The following is a 20567-nucleotide window of genomic DNA, read 5'->3' as shown; positions in this document are numbered from 1 at the left end:
ACAGACCTTTAAGGTCCCCTTTTTTAGGCTTTTTCAAACTAATAATAAAAGACAAAAGGAGGAACTCCGATTCTAGATCTTTTTTCATATTTCAATTGATGGTAGCAAACTTGTTAATTTCTCGATTTTTAAATTAACGTAATATTTTAACATGCAATTACACTTTTTGTCTATCTTAAAAAGTGATTGGATCGATAAGACAGTTGAAGCAAACGGGCAGAAGACAGTAATCCCCTAATAGTGAAACAGAATTTAAATAAGTTTGTAACTGAACGTATGATATTAGAAAAAATAAATTGATGTTATTGTGTTCCGAATGAAGTACAGTCAACAGCAGATGCTGTTAGAAATATAAAAGTTATTTAAGTTTTAAATGCTTTGACTTACATTAGTAGTTATAAAAATATTTATCACAATATAATCAGTAAATCTGACCTTTTTGGTGACTGTTTCCTTAAAATTATTAATTTATATGAAGTTAATGAAAAAGGAATTTATTGTAAAGATAGTCAATTAAAAAAAATAATTTAAAAATAGAATCAGAGGAAATTACCATTAAAATGAAATGTTTATTTCAAAAAATAATTTGCCTGTTAAAGTACTTTCCCGCGGGATGTTACTGAAGCGATTGTAAATACCTGAATAAATGAAACGCCACATTTTTTCCAGTTAATTCACATTGATCCAGAGATTACAAACCATTTGTACCCGAGTTCTACGAGAATAATTGACTATTATAATTTTAATGAACAATCACAATTAAGAATAAAATTAATTTTGTCAAATGTGAATTAGTTGACGATTAGTTATGTAAAATTTTTCATCTATTTTATATCTACCTACGTTGACATTTAAATACCTTTTGGCTTAGGACAATTTTACATGGTTGTATAAAAGTCACTGATCTTGTTTTAAAGTACCTCATAATATTCTGATTATAACTAAATAAAGTAACGAGGAGGAAATTCAAAAAGTCGTCCTTTTATGTTTATGATCCCTGGATTACGACGGTGTGCGCAAAGGCTTTGTGTTGTATCACTCTTGATACCAGTGCCGGCGCACGCGCAATATTTCTACAAAATGGGATTGTGAAGTTCAAATATTTCAGTTAATTTCATCCTAAAAATCTGATAATGATTTGTGATTAAATAGTGTGAAAATTAAAATAAAAAATAAATAAAATGACTTTGTGTACGGTGTTATTGTGGATTGTATTTGTTTGGTGGACTGTTGATGCTCAATTTGGAAGTAAGTTTTTGTGTAATTACTAGCTATCGACCGGGACTTTGTTCGCGCGATATGAAAAAAAAAACTCAATAACTTAATAGTGCTTTATGTAAGACTATTTTCTACGTGTGTGCCAGATTTCATCAAGATCCGACGAGGCGTTCCGGTGATACCTTCAAACAAACATCCATCCATCCATCTGTCTAAGGTTTCGCATTTATAAGATTTTAATCTTGATTGCATTCCTTTGTACATTCTTTTGTATTTTGAGATAACTGCAATTAAAATTCTTGATTGCCATTTTTGCTATATCAACGATGAAGTTGACCACCACTTTAAAGTTAGGGAAAAATGATAATGGAATTATGCAACAGAATTTAGGAATATGAACATAAATAATTTGTTCTATCACAAAAAGTCCTTGAAAGTATGTATACATTGGTAGACATAAAGGCTTTAATAATGAGAGCTTGACATGAAAATTATACAATGTGCATCTAGGTTTAATCGGTGATCGCAACGATGATACAATAACAGACAGCAGTGGCCTTGCTGACGAACTGATTTTATCTAATTTCGAGGTCATTACAAATTACAATCAAACACGACATTGTGGTCCACTACAATTTGCGATGCTTTGAAAATTAAAATTCAATAATGTAGTAAAAAGTATTTAAAATTCCGTACATGTCTCATTATTTTTAAACGTTTATTTACTTTCATATTTCATGAACTATGTAATACTATTCTTAATACTAATTAAAGTGTTTGGTCTTTATTCGATTTTTCCTTTATTTTTACACGACTTACATCTGTGTCTTCAGACTTTTCTTTAGGAGATTCTTCCTAAATAATCATAGAATTTTAAATTGTTTTGGAGTTAATATAATTTTTGTTTTCTTTTTTAGCTGTATCAATCAGTTTGGACATGGGACGTGCCGAAGAGGAAGCTTTAAATTTCAAAGTGAGTGACATGAAACGTTATTACGTCATTCTTGAGGTGAACTTTATGTTAATTAAGAATGTTAATGTTTTTAAAATATAATATTTGTAGGGTCGATGTCCACCGAACACTTCTTGCGTTCCAATCAGCTCATGTCCGCTATTAGAGGACCTCATGGATTTCTCTTGCTTTTCCTCAGATAAGTAAGTGTTAAATGAGCAATTTTTTTTTATAAATGAAGTATTGTAGTGTTATAACTGACTTTCAAAACTAGGAGGTTCTCAAGCACCTTGTGTATTTTTTTTTATTTTATTGTAAAACTGTTTTCTAATTACCAGATACTTCCACCGTCTGAATTCGCTGACTTGCGGCAATAACAATGAAGAGGACCTCGTTTGCTGCCCGGCTTGCGAGTGCGCGCGCGTTCATCCCCCCAACACGGCGGAGTGCGGACGCAGCATGGTCCGAGCCAACGACTACAAAGGCATCGGTCTGCATCCCTGGGTCGCTAGGATTGGATTCACCAGTCGGTATCAATATAACATCTAAATTCATGATAAGGTTGCATATAATTTAACACTTTTATTTATAAGAGTGTTGGACTTAAAAAATTTCAGAGTTTTTACATGAAATGGACATTTGATCAAAACCTTGTAACTAATTAAAGTCTATATCAGTAGTGTTAGAGTTTTTTTTTTATTTCAGATAAAGATACTGGAACAGTGAGATTCGCATGCAGCGGTTCAATCATAGCCAAGAGAGTTGTATTGACCGCCGCCCATTGCGCACTGGCTAAACCTGAGGGATACAAATTGTGAGTAATCTTAAAGTATGAAGAGTTAAGAGTCCAACTTTGAAGAGTTGTCGCTCTCTTAAGTGGTCACTAATGTTGCTTCTCAGCGTAATTAGTATGAGAAAATTAGACTTAACAACTGTTTGTCCAGTGTAATTTTTTAAACACCTAGATCAACGGTGGTGGTTGGCGAGTGGGATACTACGCGCAGTCCGGATTGTAACGAGTACTTCTGTGCACCTGTAACACAGGCCCTAAAGGTCGAAAACGTGGTCGTGCACCCCGGTTACGAGCAGAAGATATTCCGTCACGACATCGCACTCATCGTACTCAAAGATGATATCAAGTATTCAGGTCTGTGAAATGTTTCTGTGTTTGTTTCGTTTCCGAAAAGACCATAGTAACATTATGAAATCCCAATTTTTTAGAACGTCAATCGTCAAACTTCTATATAAAGTTTATAAATAATACTAATAGCAACTTTAGCTCATTAAGGTCATCAAATGACCTTGAATTGGTTTAAATCAGTGTGTCTAATCTCGATGCTAATTATTCATTTTTTTCAGTGACAGCGGCTCCGCTCTGCCTGAATGGTAAACCGGAAATAGTTATAAATGAACGAGCAACGCTCGTCGGATGGGGAAAATTATCCGGACAGACCAACATGGTATGTTTTTGCACACTTCACCAAATTATAGGCACGATATGACAGATTTCACTGTCCCATCATAACGAACTATATTACTATATTTTCTTTTCTTTCTTTATTCTTCATTATACACACCGATTACACAATACAATAATTATACAATTATTGTTTATTTATACAATGGTTCTTTAGCAAGTTCTACTTTAGTCAGTTTTATTCAGTATTGCAAGCATCCGAGTCAAACTAATTGTATATAACATACTTATGACACTCCTAGGAAGAATACGAATCGAAGGACACTTCATACTTCGAGATTGATTATTTTTTTAAGGCTAGAGGTTGTTCCATTTAAAGTACTTACAAACATAAACACATGCTCACAAAAAGACTAAGAAGATAGGATCAACTTCAAATTTTAGTGCGGAAATGATTATTTTCTTAGTGAAAATGACATTATTTAACATCTATAGGTGGGTAAACAACAGCAACTAGAAGTGCCATTGGTCCCACTGGAGACGTGTGAGAGCATCTTCGGGGAATCAGTGCCGGTGCACGAGGGACAGCTGTGCGCGGGAGGGGAGGAGGGCAGAGACGCATGTTCTGGCTTCGGAGGAGCGCCCTTACTGATCAATAGGGATGGACAGTACTTACAGGTAACATGTAGACAAGGTAAATATACCGTTAGAGATCCGTTTCTGACATGACAAGGGTCAACAATTCTGTTAGTCGACGAATTAAAATGCGATCGTATCAGTTAAGACATAGAAAACAAAATTATTCTCATCTTTGACTCTAACTTATGGTTATACAACTTTGGTTTGGTCGAAAACATTTCTAATTATATTCGTATAAAGAATGTGTCATAAATCACAAGCAAATGGCCTCAACCTTCCAATCGCGCTAGGCCAGTGCGATTTGGTTTACATTCATCTACTTTCAATCTCTTGTCATAATGTCCTGGTTTTCTTTATATTTTTTTGTTTTTATTTTAGATCGGCATCGTATCGTTCGGTTCAGAAAACTGCGGCAGTGAGGGCGTACCCAGCGTGTACACAAACATCGCGCACTACTTCCATTGGATCGTAGAAAACTCTCCCTCATGATTTTGTCGTATTAAAATACAATTGTGAATTTAGTTGTTTATTAAATATTGTAGAAACATGAAGAAAAGGATATTATTTGTGTTAAAATCACGCAATTGTAAAGAAACATTTTTCTTTTGTTTGTGTTATAAATAAAAGATAACAGGTTTATATATGGTTCGAACCAAAACCATATATTGAATGAATTTAAAACAGCGGCATCTAGTGGCGTAGCGTAAACACAATCGCATTAAGGTACATCGGTGGGTATTTGTAAAATGAACATAAAAATACTGAATGAAAATAAAAAGCGTATATTTCAGGTAGAATTATAAAAGATATATTCCCAGGCGCGGTTGTTGTAATACCGCGCACACGGCGCCGCCTCTCGGAGAGTGGCGCATAAAGTTCCAATCAGATCAGTCATTGCAGCATCTTGAAAGTCTTGATTAAATACCTGAAAAATAAACATTCTTAATAATACTAACATTACGAGAACTTCAAGGTATAAGTGTTAAGTAAACAAAAATCACTTCTGGATCACAATGTCAGTATTTACTTATGTTTATTTTTTATTCTGTTTTTCAAAAAAACCGAAATTAAAAAGTTTACACATCTTGTTGTATAAATTATATACTTAACATTTGAAATAAGCTAAATAACAGTCGTAATTCCTTAGTATATCTACTACAATAACTAATATACCAGAGTAATGTTTAAAAATATAACACAGGTACCTTTTCTTTACATAAAATATCAAATATTACATAATTACCCCATCGAGAGTAACTGTGGGTATGAACTTTGGCTTCAGCTTGTCAGTGTGGTACTCGGAGTCCAACTGTAGCGCCACTCCCTCACCCGCCAGCACGCAGCCCTCCACATCGCTCACCGACAGCCCGGCGTGCTTCACACACTGCAAGTATTCATCACGGTAATATTAAAATCATCTCCAAACACCGTTCTAACTTGGATTGGTGATAGAACAAAGTTATCAAGTCGATGTTTCGTCAAAGATTTCAGTCGAAATTTGTTTACAAAGTCTTGTGTTTTTACTTAGGTCATGGAAAGTTTATTTGTTAGTGTTTAAATAATTGATAGTCTATCTGTAGTACACAAAAAGGAGATGATAATGATTTCAAATTCTTTGGAAAAAAATATTTATGTACATGTTTATAGATTTTGTACGTTGAATAATGAAGTGTCATAGGGTTATTGATTTTAAGCAATTATTTAGATACTTACACCTAGACTAGCGTGAGCACCGGACTCTGAGGCCATCTCACAGACGACGTAGGTGACCCGTTGTATGTCGCTGTGGCCTCGCATGTGTCTCAGCGCGCACTCCTGCACTATATTGCCGAGGCACTCCTCCGGTCCGTGCTGGCATTCGAAACCATCGTCGCCGTAGTTTATACTCTGAAATATTAAATGTTAGTTATAGTATATGTATATTAAGTTAAAATATTTTGTTATTAAATCCTGAAAGTCCAGGAGCCGAAATTAGTATTCGATCTTTGCTATTTTTTTTTAATGTATTAGGTTCAAATTTAACTGATTTACAGATTGCAAATGATCTATTGTTAAGAAGGCGATTGAGTAATTTTAGTAACACCTTTCATACAAATGTATTGAAATTATTTATGGCATCACAGTATAAAGCTATTTACCCTAGACTTTCCGAACGGTATAAGTCTGAGTTTGACATATCTGTGCAGTAATTCGATGGCCGGTTGCAGCTGTTCCAGCACAAACTTCTTGCTGTCCGGACACTTGCTCTCGTAATACACAGTCAGAAGATGCTGAAAACAGGCAAGAATTTTTTCTATTGTTAATTTTTAAAATCAATAAACCCGATAAAATAACAAGCGATATTGACATTCCGAGAAAGAATACATTAAGAATTAAGTCGGGATTTATATAAAGTGTTTTTGTTTTTATTTTAGGAAAATGTTTTTGATAAAGTTCATATTTTATACGAGTAACTACATTCTTCTTTAATATTAGTGCTTAAATAAAATCTAACTCGAAGAATAATTTATACATTGTTATGCTTCTACATATTTCAATAGCATATTTCTAATTTTATTTATATTTAATGTTTATGAAGTTTATGTTTTATGTAGAGCATGTATGGTTAATCAATCGTATACCGGCCGGGGCAGGACAACTTTCACTGGTACATTAAAGTCTTGCTCAAGGATCTCAGGTCCGTGCAGTCATAAATGCCTTTACATGACTTTACATTTGATTATTGTTATATAGGTCAGGGCTAGTTGAAAATGTAACAGGTTTCAGCCATAAAAAAACATAAAATAGGTCGTATTGCATTCCACTTTTGTTTCTCCAATTGAAAATAACATTAATTAATTTTAGATTATAATATTTTTGATCTTTGCATTCAAGGTTATTAAATAATTTACCGTGGGTTTCTGAGACCAAAATTATCTTTCAAAAAATATTGTTATCTCGATTTTGTTATAGATAGTGACAAGGATGACGATATTTTTTTAATGCCTAGATTTTGATCTTAGAAACCAATAGTTTAGTGTGTAAAACATAATTGTCAACTTTGTCAAATTTACTTATGAGTACAAAAATTCTGTACGATTATTAGTCGAATAATATTTAGAAGAGGTGTTAAATACATTATGGGGCAGTGGCTATTATACTTGGATGTCGTTCAGGTAGCGTTAAATTGCTTTAACGTGCTGAATATAATTATTTTCAGTACGCGATGAATTCTTTACAAGATGAAAATATGAATAGTATGCATGTAAATTAAACGTTTAACTCCACTTTACATCAGATTACATCACATGTTACTCTTGAAACATTGTATAGTACACATTTTATTTGTAATAATACAAAAACCCCTTGAAAAAAATATATTATCGTACAAGAAAGTATTGAATTGCTACAATTGGATGGCTACAGAGGTGGCGAAATACCAAAGAAAGTATGGATGGATTGTGTGAAATAGGATATGCGTAAGAAAGAGATTCAGATATGACGGCTGATAGAGATGTATGGAGGAGTACATACTACGCCGACTCTCAGTAGGGATAAAGGCAGGTTGATGTTGATTTACAATGCAAAATGATGTTTTGCAATCTCTCGATTAGACGTGAAACTTGTATTAAACACTCGTTATAATATAACATTTTTGTATACAATACAAATAAAAGTCTATTCAAAAACCATAGTTTACAACTACAATGCTCGAATCATTAGATTTCAATAGTAGAATAACATGTTGATGTCATTGTTTTAAAAGATTGTTTAGGTCGCTTCCGTGCAGAGTTTTTAAACATTTTCACGTATGCATATACTAGTAAATATATGACCTATGTCACTGTAGTCGCCAATTTATACCCAAAGACCAATTATTCTGGTTGATATTTAATACATATAAGATAAAAATATAGTCAATAGCTAAGCAAATATACGTCGTTTCTTTCAAACTCCACTAGTAAAGTAGTAGTAGTAGTATTTTTTTAAATATAAGTATACAATGAGATACCAATGAACAGATAAACTGCCGTTGAATACCTTTTTTGCTGGTCTTAGTGTCAATTCCAAATCGTTACAGAATTTAAAAAAAAAATTAAAAATTAACGTGATATGTATTTTGGGGAAGTACGATATTTTAAAATAATTTGATATAATTTCATTTATATTTTGTTATTATTATTATTTTTTATTTCACAAGATATAACAAATAAAAGTTATAAAAATATCATAAATAATATAAAATAAAATACCTTTTGTGGAACATATCCTACACTTAGATGTATTCCCGCGCAAAAAAGCATAAAAATTTGAAAAAAATTGAAGTTCACCATTTTCAAAACAAAATAAAATTACACATCCTACACATAAAATAAACTTAATATCGGTATGATTCTCAATACATTTTCGTGCAACGTCTCAATCCGTTGTGTGCGAAACAGTAAACAGTTGTGTCAACAAATATCATAGTTTGTGTAGTTAACGCACACTACTACAGTAATAACAGTTTTACAATATGCTTGTGTGAGTGTAGAGCCCTAATAGCTATAACTAAATTATCTATAGATATTAATATTAATAAAATTAGAGTATCTTTATGTAATATCGAAAAATAAAATCATATTTCGTACACATAATAACATGCTTATAAAGAAAAATATTAAAGTTTTTGTCTGTCTGTCTGTTCGCAACGTTTGAAATCTCCGGAACGGCTAGATCGATTTTTATTTTTACGGAACGATAGCTGATGGACGCAATAATTTATAGCCTACATATTTTTATTATTCTATAACTATAATGGCTCGGGAGAACGCTACTATAGCGGATAAATAAAAAATATATTGAGAGATAAATATAACGATTCAAATTTTCCGTTCATTTTAATCACCAGTCAAAGTGAAAAAGAAAAACTTTTAAAACAAACCAGATCTTTTGATGTCCTTTTGCAAAAAAAATAATGCTTCCTTATTTTCATCTGCCAACAGTCAAACAACTTAAACATCGGCTGATATTTAAACTTAACCGGTATTCTTTTCATATCCTACTATCTTAATTCTTAGTCTTACTAAAATATTATAAAAGCGAAAGGTGATGGATGGATGTTGTTTGAAGGTTTGTACAGGACGGCTGCATGGATCTCTATGAAATTTGGCATTGATGTACAAGGCTTGCAAAAACATATAGGCTTCTTATAAACTTTTTTTTAATTCCGTGCGGACAGACTCGCGGGCGACAGTAAGTGACTTAATAAAAATATATTTAAAAGGTACTTACCAGTCAAAATATAGAGTAAATTTGCGTGTAAAGTGCGTAAGCCATCACTATAGAAAGAATAATTGTCCAGTATGGATGTATAAGATATATTGCATAGAATATTATCAAGAGAAATATTATAAAGTAAACTATTTCCATTTAATTTCTCGAGACATTTTGATTTTGGTAGTTAATTTTGTTTATATTAAAATGAATTTATTTACATTGATAGAGTCAGCTATTTCATGACATTTTAAAATTGACACAATAGACAATATAATTTCAAATAAGGCTAAGTTTGATTACATATTTATGGTCGCTAAAGTTTTTGAGAGTTACAGTAAAATTATAATCCATTGTTTTTCTTAATAGATTGTTTAATATTTCGTGACAACTTGATCCTGTAAAGTAAGACGTTTAGAAAGAAATGACCTTGATATTTCTCAATTTCAACGTATGGGATTAATTGTTATTAAAAGTAAAGAATTTATCAACATATTAAAGTACTTATTTTTTACTCTCTAATCTACTTATAAGTCGCTTATTTTTATCCACACATTGTTCGAAAACTGAGCAAATAGGTTTCCTTGATCCTACAGAAGAACTTTCCGTCACATAGGTTCCTTGCATGATTGCGTCTTCATAAGGTGAATTGGTTTTTAATTTCCCAATAGCACGTTGATATTTGGAGCTAACTTCGTCATGTTTTTCCATATTTATATCTTTTTGATGTGTGCTAAAATTGTAGTTATCTTTTACTTCTGTTCTGAATGATCTAAAAGAAAAGATAATGTCGGTTGATTGTATTTAATTTAAAAAATAAAATTTATGACAATTTAGTTATCTTAATATGATTATTCAATCATAAATGAGCTTTTACTGCTTTGCTTATCGTTTTGATATGTCTTTACGTACATTAATCGCGTTTTATTGTAACCAGTTGCCATTTAGTTTTAAAAATAAAACAAAAGAAAACTCATGATCCTATTATATTTACGTTACCCTGGAAGCCAATTCAACTTATTATGAATTCTTATTTCTCTTAAGTCTCCTTTAAATTTCTCTCTATCGTATGTTGTCTTGGGACATTTAACTCGTACGAACCAATCGTCATGTGTTGGTTTTCTTGACCATACCTAGAATAAGCAGTACAACAAACATTATAAATGTCACTTAAAAAAATGTTTAATTAAAAAATAATTATAATACCCAAGGAATGTCTGCTAACGTATAATAAGTAACAATATCTTTAGAATTAGATGTCTTCTTTAATTGATCAGCAGTGTACGGCCGATGATGTAGCCTATTGGTAGTGAGATAAGGGTCCAAATATTTTTCAAATCCTTCGTAAGTTGTGTCCATTTGTTCCAATTCTTTATGCCAACTTGGTGCCATTGTTAACTGGAAGTAGGTAAGTAAAATAATTATATTCAAAAGCAACGATCTTTTTTTAGTTTCATTTTGTACAATATTAATTTACCGGCTTATTTTCTAAAGATACTGGATGTTTAAATTGATCTTTTTCAGTTATCAAGCGACTGTAACTTGGTGGTGTAGAAAAAGATTCTTTCGTTTCCGTCGTTCCGTGAACTTTGCATGCCGGTGGACGATCTTCGACCTTCAAATATTTATTTAATAATTATAATAAATATTGTATAATACTTTTTTGGAAACTTGTTTATTAATTTAAAAGTCGATTAGTTATATATTACTTTTACGTCATCAATAAGTTACGTGATATTTTATCTCTAACACACTTTCTTTTTACATAATCCTATTAAAATTCTTATGAACAAAATATTTTAGACCCTCACGTACTTAGGCAAATGGTATCATAACTTAAAATCTCAAATCAAAAAAGAAAAGAAAAATTAATTCAAAAAATTGGAAGTTACAAAAAAAATTGTATGTTTTGGAATATTTTAGAGAACAATTATACAAAACGTGCTTGTGTTTTTGTAACTTAGCTTTGGTATACTAGCGTTTCCCATGCCCTATTCCCAATGTAGAGTTGGCACCGGTTATCATCCCTAATGCATGAATTCGTTACTTTTAGCACCTTAGGTTCCTCCTCTTTACGCCTTCCATTCATATTTTCTTCTGTCTTATAATAAGTAGTATTAGTCTATTAAAAATATATTTACCCGTCTACTAAGTGGATAGATGTATTCATTCTCAACACACGATGTATGTTTATTAAATCTTTTAAATTCTGGAATTTTATATCCATAGTCGAGTGCTGTTTGTGACCGCATACATTCCTTATAAGAATTGTCACGATATTCTTGAACATCTCCACCAGTTTTCTGTAAATATAGGTACAAAGAAATTTAAATTAAACCAAAAACTTTTTTTTTGCACATCATTTCCTAAATCGTGCTTATGTATTGTAGAAATTTCTCTTTTGACCTTTATTGAAATTGGTTTGATACAGATTTCTGCATTTTCGATTTTTGTTTTTAACTACAAGTTAACTGTGCTAAAAGCCCATTTTAAATGTTCATCGTCAAAACCTTTCGTTTGTCGTTTTTAAAAAGTAATTAAACGAAGAATAACTGAAAGTTAAATAAGTATTAATACCGTCTTATGTTGTAAAACTTCAGGCTCTGGTCTCCATTTCCTTGCAATAAATTCACTCGAAATATCCTTCTGTTCGAGAACTCTCACGGGATAATCTACGTTTAGCGTGTCCCAGTGAGTTCTTGGATATTTCTTTGGGTAACAAGCTTGCATTTTTATACGTAGTTTATCTTGTTTGCAGAGTTGATAACTTACGATCGTGAGTTCCTTTCCATAGTTACCTTTTGTTTTTAGTTTGAAGAGAAGTTTAGTCAATATTACTAAATATTGACAAAACTTTTACTCTAGATATCATCGTCTCTATCTTTTTTTAAAGTATGAGAGAGATACACATATTTTGTATAAATGAAAACGCGATCTGAGAAAATTGATCGCATAAATGTTGACTGATCCGTACATAAGCCAAATAAAAAAATCAAGCTCGTATCTAAAAATGTATGCTATAGGTTTTAAAAGCGCTAAAAATGCAAAATGTAACCTAGTCTTACCGTGGTTTTCCGAGACCAAAATCTCCGTTTAAAACATTTTTCAACAATTGTTTGTCATCTCTGTTTTGCCAAAGATGAAAAACAGAAATGACGATATGTTTTACACAAAGATTTTGGTGTCAGAAATCAACGGTTAGTGGGGTAACATCATCATCTGCTCACCATACGTCCTCACTGAGGGGCTCGGATCCTACCCAAAGTCACGGGTGACTAGGCCATAGTCAACCACGCTGGCTCAATGCGGGTTGATTGACTTCACACATATCATTGAACATGGGTTTAACATATTAAAAGAAAATCGATAATACGTTTGGTAAAAATTCGTTTAATTCTTCACAAATGACTGAAAATGTTATCAAAACACAATATACGTGTTATATAACTAAGTTTAAATTACATGATTGCAATAAATACATACCATAACTATACAGTACCACCATAATACACCGGGTTATGTTGACAGCTAGTTAACTGTTCTTAATTTTAAAAACAATTAACATTAATGATATTTAATTACTGAACAAATTAATATATTAAAATTTCCGATTTGAATGACTATAAATTATGAGAATTATTTGATAATTAATAACGATCAAAACTGTGCATTTCATTAAAGCTATTGTAGTAATATCTTTTTAAATTACGCTTGGTAATATATTATTTTAAATAGTGCGAAATTTAAAAAGTAATCGCTATTATCTTAAAAGCTTTAAAGTTTGAATATTGATTGTAAGTAAAATGCTTAACTGATATATAAACACGGCTAAACACTACGGCCACCACCGGACGGTATGTTCGTCCGGTGGTGGCACCGACTAGTTTCGAGCCCATCGGGGCCATCTTCAGGATGAGTGGTACTGTTATTATTTCGCGGACGCGGCCCGTCGCTCACTCAGAACTCACCCCGATGGGCTCGAAACTAGTCGGTGCCGCCACCGGACGAATATACGTGAGTGTTTAGCCGTGTTTATATATCAGTTTAGTATAATGTCCCACGAAAGTTTGAATAATTTAAGTAAAATGCTATTTAATTTACTATTAAAATTCCGTGATCAACTGTTTAATTATGTCTTTTCACATCCAATATCCATACAAATATATGTTATCCATACAAGGAGATTTTTATTTGATAGTTTTGCATTGATAACTCACGGTTAATCGCATGAAAACAAGTTGCTTCATTTCTAATTTTTTAGTAACTTTAAGAAATCATTTCTAGCCTCACAATCTATTATTAAAATGGATTCGGTGGAAAAAGTACTAATTATATTAAAAGAGAACATTATGAGAAAAAGACTAGGCTATATCAAAGAATCTAGCTATTTTTAAAAGCTTAATATTAGGCCGCAATTAATAAGTTTACTTTAATATATTAATATTAGTAATAGCAGAAAGTAACTACAATTTGAACATCCTTATAAAGAGACTAGCTGTCGCCCGCGACTCCGTCCGCGTGGGATTAAAAATAGATGTTAGCCGATTCTCAGACCTACTCAATATGCTCACAAAATTTCATGAGAATCGGTCAAGCCGTTTCAGAGGAGTACGGGAACGAAAATTGTGACACGAGAATTTTATATATAAGATAAATCTTCAAACTTCATAAAAATGTATGGTGGCACTGTATCTACAAAATACATATTCAGAAAATCAGTCCGACCTACTTCGTAAAAGATAACTAGTTTTACAATTTGTAAAAGTAGATAATTTAGAAATTACAAAATCATTTATCGATATGTAACATTGCCAAAATAATCATTTCAAGTATTTAGGAATGTAGACAGAATAGAAAAGCTAAAACAGACTATAAAGCCAGCTACGCACCTTATTTTAGTACAGTGCTCAGTTTTTTTCTACGCACTTTCAGTTTTAACTGCATAGTTCGTTTGTATAGTTAAAACTGAATGTGTGTAGCTGGCTTTATATGCATAAATACAATTGTCTTGTGTTAAATAATTAGGGTACGAATCGCAGCATGTTTCAATCGTATTTTAATATCTGTTTTTTGTATTTAACAGTCCTTTTATTAAGGAAAGTTTTATTTAAATTAAATATATATAATAAAGATGCATTATTACAAAACATACTGTCTCACTTTTTCCAGATAGAAAAAGAGAGATGACAGATCTGTTTTGTTTTATTTTAGTAGTGACAATTTTTTTTTGTGAATAATGAAAAGTAATGCACCAAACACATACATGCGTAGTTTAAGAGCAGCAGGTAAGACTGATATATCTGTTTATGTTTTGATGAATAAATTTCTACAAAAACGCTACATTTATATTAGAAAAGCGTTATGACGTAAGGCAAAATTTATTCATCAGACTGTACTGTCAAATACATTTACCTTAATTAAAATTTTTAAATAAATTATATTAAGAATCGTCTCTACGAATATACAAAATTAATACAAAACTTACGATACTAATACGAATTACATCACAGTTCAATAAACAAGTTAGCGTTAATTAGAATACAGATTAAAATTATTATAATTAAAAGAGAAAGAAATATAACTTAAAAAAACTTTAGACAATACTTAAAATTATATACTTTAAATTAAAAACAACAATTTGGTGAGTTGGTTCAGGGTACATTTCGAATTTTAGGAACATACAAATACCTACGTACTCCTGGTAATTACCTTTTAAAGGTTCTACAGCTCCTAAATATTTAGTTTTAAAATAGAAAAGATTGTTCAAAACGGTCACGCAAATACTCTAAGAAATAAAAGAAAAAAAAAAATAATTTACAAAAGATTTTTTTCGATCGAGAAAATGCAAAATCTCTCAGTCAAATGTAATATAAAAAGGTCACTTACACACTATCAGGGTAAAAAAGCTACGTTATTAAAAAGTTACGCAAGGAGCTCGAATAACAACAGCGGGGTTTTTAAAAATACTGTCTAATTGCAATGTACTTATAGATATAAGGTAAGCTAAGTTTACTTTAAGAAAAGTTAACGTATGAAAATCGGTCGGCTAATATCGTAGTAAAATATCACTTTATTAAGATGACAAAAATATAGTTTTCAAAGTCCGTTACTAATTGGTAATGAGCATATTTTGACAACTTTATCATCATAAGAACGTTAATGATTTTTGATTTTATTATGAATATAAAGTTAAGAGATTGTACGTTGTTTGAGATAAGGCTAGGAGATTTCTGAGGCGATGGGCCTACGGGCCTATGCGCCTACGGGTAGGAGAGCAACGCCTGCTGCGGCCACGCGATCTTGGCATCTATCCTCTTGTAGGCTAGGATGAAGTTCTGACCGCTCTTCTCTGACATCACCTCTTGCGGGCAGTCGTTTTCATTCAACATTGTTTCTGCCAAAAAATATACTTTTAGATCGTCACTTCTTGATTATTAAAAAATTAAAACTCAGTGTCTAGGATGGACAAATTAGTGTTATGTTTTCAATAAAGATGTGAGTTACCCTGTCCGTCGTGCAGTGCGAAGAGCGCGTAGTCCTGAGGGTTGGTGATGGCGGCGGCGTGCGCGAGCGCGCGGCAGAGGTCGCGAGCGCGCGCGCCGGGCCGGCACGGTAGCGCCACGCGCCGGATGGAACCGCGGCACTCATCCGGCAGCGCCACGCGCACCACCGCCGCCCCGCGCCCACTGCCGCAACCAGACCCCGAGCCCCGCCGGCACTGACATATACAAAAAGATTTTTAAAACAGATGCAATATTAACTTCACGCCCGTCTTCTGTCTGGAAACGTAATAATCAACTTCAGCAACTATAGTCAAACAAGGATATCTGGTACAGTGCTCGCGGCTAGTTCTGTCAGATTATATATAAAAACTAATTAGACAAAGAAAAAAAAAACAATGACATGACAGATACAAAACAAAGAGAATCTTGTGACATTTTTCAACAGAGGGCGTTAGTGAGCTGTTAGTGTTTCATTTACTTATGCAACTGAGTCTGGCCTATATTGTCATTTTCGTTATTTTTTGTGAAGCGCGCTATCTATTGATTCATTCAGTTAACTGATATGTGTGTCTACTAACGGGTGCGGAGGTGTCAGCGGGCTGTTCGGGCGCGAGGCGCTTGAGCACTGCGAGCGCGGAGAAGAGCGCGGTTAGGTAGTAGCCGCCCTCCCCGGCGAGCAGCGCGGGCGGCAGCAGACCAGCCATCAGCTCGGCCTCCAGCTCGCCGCACACCAGCCGACAGCGCGCCACCGCCCACGCCAGCACCGGCAGCAGGTCGTCTGCACCCAGCGCCCTCTCGCCGCGCATCTGCACAACAAGCGTTACATTTTATTGGAGGTTCATACATTATCAGGTCCATTATCGCATTTTGTGCGATGACCGATTTAAAAATTATATTGACAAAGGAGAAGAAAAACGCGTTAGCAATATACGTACCGCGTTAAACATAACAGATATAGCGGCCAGGAGGTTTTCCAGTTTGTCGAGCGGAGAGTCAGCCTCCTGCATTTTGAGGAAATGCTTCGAGATAACCGCCAGCACCGCGGCCGAGGGCACTTTTGTAGATTCCTAAACAAAGTAAAAAAAAGATTCCTTATAACCATTTATACAAAAAATGAAAGTTGAAGAACGCGATCAAACAACAACGCCATCTAATGTTAATTGGAGAATACCTTAAATTTTAAGTAAAAAAGTAATAATCAAGTTATGTTGCGGAACTAAAAACTTAGAAAAGTTAGTTTTGAACTTGATGAAGGCACCTTAACCCCGAGTTGCAGCGGCGTGGCGTGCTGCGCGCGCTCGATGGCGGCGTGCAGCCGGCGCAGGTCGGGCGCGTGCCAGGCGGCCAGCAGCGCGTACAGCTTGCCCCGCAGCGGCCGCACTACCAGCCGGTGCATCACGCCCTCCAGGATCGCGTCCAGATTCAGGAATTCCGTCGGTTTTAGCTGCAATTATCACACATTAACATTTATTATTAAACTCATTAAATCTTTTTTTAGAAGTTACACTTTTTTCAATCATTTGTTACGATTATTTACCTTAAGTCTTTCTTTCTCCACCTCCTTTTCAAATTCTCTTTCTCCGTGCTTGACAAGATAGTTCTTCATACCGGACATGAACTGTCTCATATTTCGCATCATCACCTGAAAACGCAATATATATAAGTTTAAGCCTTTAAGTAGCCATTAAGGTATTCAACTAGCGCAGATCTATGACTCTAAGTGAGGCAATTTAGGAGTTCAGATAAAAAGACCGTTCCAGTTATATTTATCGCAAGCCAACTTGCAAAATTGAAATGATAATTAACAGTATATTACTTGTGGGCAAGTCTCCTTGGAATCGAGCGTGCAAGCTATGAAGTTGTCGACGTTCTGTGCAAACGTGGTGCTCTTGTCCTGTGCAAGGTGCAGCGCGTACGCCCGCAGCGCCGCGCCAACGCCCCTCGCACCCCGGCCCCCTCGCAATGCTCGCACTCGCCCCGCCGCTGCTTCAACACAAATGGACTATTATTACGCGCAATATATAACAAATTACTTATAGTAAAAGTGCTATTCTAGAGGGTCTACGGATGTTAGCTGCATATCGTGCTGTTTAACATTAAAGATAAAGAAAGGAAGAGAACTTTGTGAACCAAACAATTTGTCTTCTTAGTATTTAACGCGTTTATTAATGTTTTCACGAAGAAACTTGTAATTAAATCAAGATTTTTGATATAATCAAAACAATTAAAAATTAAAAGAGTATAAATAACAGAGATATTACTTGTGAACGACAGGGTAACAAAATCCGACTTATAAAAACAGTAAATAATAAATAAATAAAATGCCGATAAAATCTTTATAGCGGAGAACATCAAATTACAAATCATACTTGTTTTTTGGGTTTGCTCAATTCCAGAACAGGTGACATTCACCCCAGAATTTACATTTAAAGTCATGTGCATAGAAATAATTTTTTATTCCAACTAAACTACAAGATTTTTTTACTAGTATCAGGGCTTAACCGAACCCAGGACAACGCAATCTGATACCCGTACTCTTAACCATACTATTGGCGCTTCAAATAATGTACATTACCATAAAAATTATGCATATTCAATAACCATTTGACTTTACATTATTTAACAGCTCACTTATTTATTTTTTATGTGTTCATGTGTTATTTAAAACCTGTTATCATTAGAAGTTAAGATTAGAATTGTAAATTAATTAAACAAAGATTGTTTTCTTATTCCAAGACCTATGTTTGCTCATGGAGTTGTAGCAAGGTTTAATGATTTACTTATAATATTTGCTACGTAATAAGTTTCTTTATGTTAAGATCGTGTGCTGAGATATAAATTAAACAACATGTAAAGGTAAATTATCTACGTAAGAAAACATTTTATCGTATACATTAACTTACCAATTTTAATGAATTATGTTAGAGCAAAATATTGAATTACTTTTCAACTAAACGTCTGATAGTTAAGATTAGAAATTAACCTAATTAACTTAAAATATGGTTAAAAACTTTTTAAAGGTTGCGTAATTTTTTTTTAAATATTAATTTATTTATTAAAATAAATAAATTTCAGTATATTGTGTCAAGTTTGAGCGGCAAATTATAAAACCGTTTGCATTCGTCTATCACCTGCGTTGAATTTGCTCTTTGAGTGCAGTTATTTAAACATATGGTGTGAAGGACACGCAGATGGCACGTGGCGTGGTAGCAGCTGCTCGATTGTATTGTTTGATTTGTGTCAATTTTGTTATCATTGTGTGTTAGAAAATTTTATGAATGTTTTAATCTATAAAAGTACGCTTTACTGTTTGTAATACGAGTATAGATATATTAAAAATATATTAAGTCACAACAATGAAAATATTTTAAGGACAGATTTAATATATTTTTAACAATAACTTTTTAAATCAATCTTTATCAGATCATTAACTGGTATTAGGTACAAAATGATTACTAATGTTAATTTGATTCGTAAACAATAACAAAAAATAAGTCGTAAATGGACAAAGCTTGCAAGCTGACTTTAGTTATGGGAGCAGGTAACAGTTTTTTGTACTGACATCTGCAGCTAAAAGATTCCCCGCAAATTGCACATATAATTAAGCCTCACTTTGTTTATTTCTTTGGGTTCTTTATTCCAAATTAGATATAAATCACTTATAAAAGTATATTTTAAGACTACATTTTTAAATATACGTACTTAAAAATATGTCATTAAAACATGCTATATCTAAAAGAAATATACAAAACAAAACATTACCTACACTCATACGAATGAATAACATCAGAGATATGTTCTCGTATTTCGTCTTTTTCTCTAGTACTTCTAAATCTTAAACAATCCCTAATTTTTCTACATAAACGTCTACATATATTTCTAATAGCTTCGAAAAATCGACGCAATGGGTTTTTTGATGGTTTTTTGTCCTCCTTAGATTTTAATTCCTTGCAGTGGCAGGCAGGAGGCTTGGCCACAACTTCCACACGTTTCTTATTTAAAACATTCTCTCTAGACTGTTTACACAGATTCTTCAGTGCGTCTTTCTTTGCCAAATGCTGCTGAAACTTCGGCTCTAGAAATTTTTCTTTAGTCACAATTACCCAATCACTTTCCGATACGAATTGCTCGATATCGTCACAACTAAAATTCTGTATAGTCGTCACCGCACATATCTCTTCATCTGATGGTATCACCATATCGAGAATTTGGCGCGCGTTCAATTCCGAATTCTGTACACGTTCGAACCTCAATTTCCTTATATTCTTCTTCCACACTTGAAAAGGGGACTCATTTTTCACCTCAGTCGACTTCGCGAACTTTCCTGAGAACAACTTTTTGAACCACTTCATGACTGATCACTTTGCGGTTTCTTCCCGCGTGCAGGAACGATTTGAATCGGTAATTTCTCATTCACACAATATCAAGCTGCACGTGGGACGGCGACGCGACAGGCACGAGCGTCAGGGAGAGACTGAGAGTAGAGCGCGCGTACGATTGCCGCATCCCGCACGCGTAGACCTTTACCCTTTAACTATTGTTAATTTATTTGCATAGCTAAAGTCGTTATTGATAAGCAGTGCAGCGGTCCCATTGTTGCTAC

The 20567-nt window shown here is 33.6% G+C and overlaps 3 protein-coding genes across 11 annotated transcripts in view; 1 reads left to right on the top strand and 2 right to left on the bottom strand.

The window, feature by feature from the left end:
- Nucleotides 1–990: 990 nt before the first annotated feature.
- LOC106121627 (chymotrypsin-like protease CTRL-1) lies at nucleotides 991–4771 on the top strand. The gene is made up of 9 exons (XM_013317346.1): nucleotides 991–1248; nucleotides 2136–2191; nucleotides 2282–2373; nucleotides 2509–2696; nucleotides 2876–2984; nucleotides 3136–3317; nucleotides 3530–3630; nucleotides 4083–4265; nucleotides 4605–4771. Exons 1-9 carry the CDS (start codon nucleotides 1182–1184, stop codon nucleotides 4713–4715), a joined length of 1089 nt encoding a protein of 362 aa, XP_013172800.1. The 5' UTR covers nucleotides 991–1181; the 3' UTR covers nucleotides 4716–4771.
- A 218-nt stretch (nucleotides 4772–4989) lies between these two features.
- Nucleotides 4990–8689, bottom strand: LOC106121625 (gamma-interferon-inducible lysosomal thiol reductase). Its single transcript, XM_013317344.1, has 5 exons — nucleotides 8459–8689; nucleotides 6365–6496; nucleotides 5940–6113; nucleotides 5470–5610; nucleotides 4990–5151 (listed from the first exon to the last, which is right to left on the bottom strand). Exons 1-5 carry the CDS (start codon nucleotides 8537–8539, stop codon nucleotides 5014–5016), a joined length of 666 nt encoding a protein of 221 aa, XP_013172798.1. The 5' UTR covers nucleotides 8540–8689; the 3' UTR covers nucleotides 4990–5013.
- A 5409-nt stretch (nucleotides 8690–14098) lies between these two features.
- The window catches only part of spri (Src homology 2 domain-containing protein sprint), a 173362-nt gene continuing 166893 nt past the window's right edge, over nucleotides 14099–20567 (bottom strand). For 8 of the 9 annotated variants that reach the window (XM_013317444.1, XM_013317442.1, XM_013317443.1 and 5 more), the window contains 7 exons: nucleotides 17781–17950; nucleotides 17502–17606; nucleotides 17223–17408; nucleotides 16900–17031; nucleotides 16543–16770; nucleotides 15966–16179; nucleotides 14099–15855 (listed from right to left, as the gene is read on the bottom strand). In XM_013317444.1, coding sequence (XP_013172898.1) covers nucleotides 15722–15855; nucleotides 15966–16179; nucleotides 16543–16770; nucleotides 16900–17031; nucleotides 17223–17408; nucleotides 17502–17606; nucleotides 17781–17950 — 1169 coding nt within the window. In that variant the 3' untranslated portion in view covers nucleotides 14099–15721. The remainder of the gene's footprint in view (nucleotides 15856–15965; nucleotides 16180–16542; nucleotides 16771–16899; nucleotides 17032–17222; nucleotides 17409–17501; nucleotides 17607–17780; nucleotides 17951–20567) is intronic. The other variant, XM_013317441.1, reaches the window with a different exon arrangement.

The sequence above is a fragment of the Papilio xuthus genome, unplaced genomic scaffold (assembly GCF_000836235.2).
Source record: "Papilio xuthus unplaced genomic scaffold, Pxut_1.1 DF826938.1, whole genome shotgun sequence".
Classification (NCBI taxonomy): domain Eukaryota; kingdom Metazoa; phylum Arthropoda; class Insecta; order Lepidoptera; family Papilionidae; genus Papilio; species Papilio xuthus.
The sequence above is the reverse complement of the archived record's forward strand: the minus strand, read 5'-3'. Positions and strand labels throughout refer to the sequence as shown.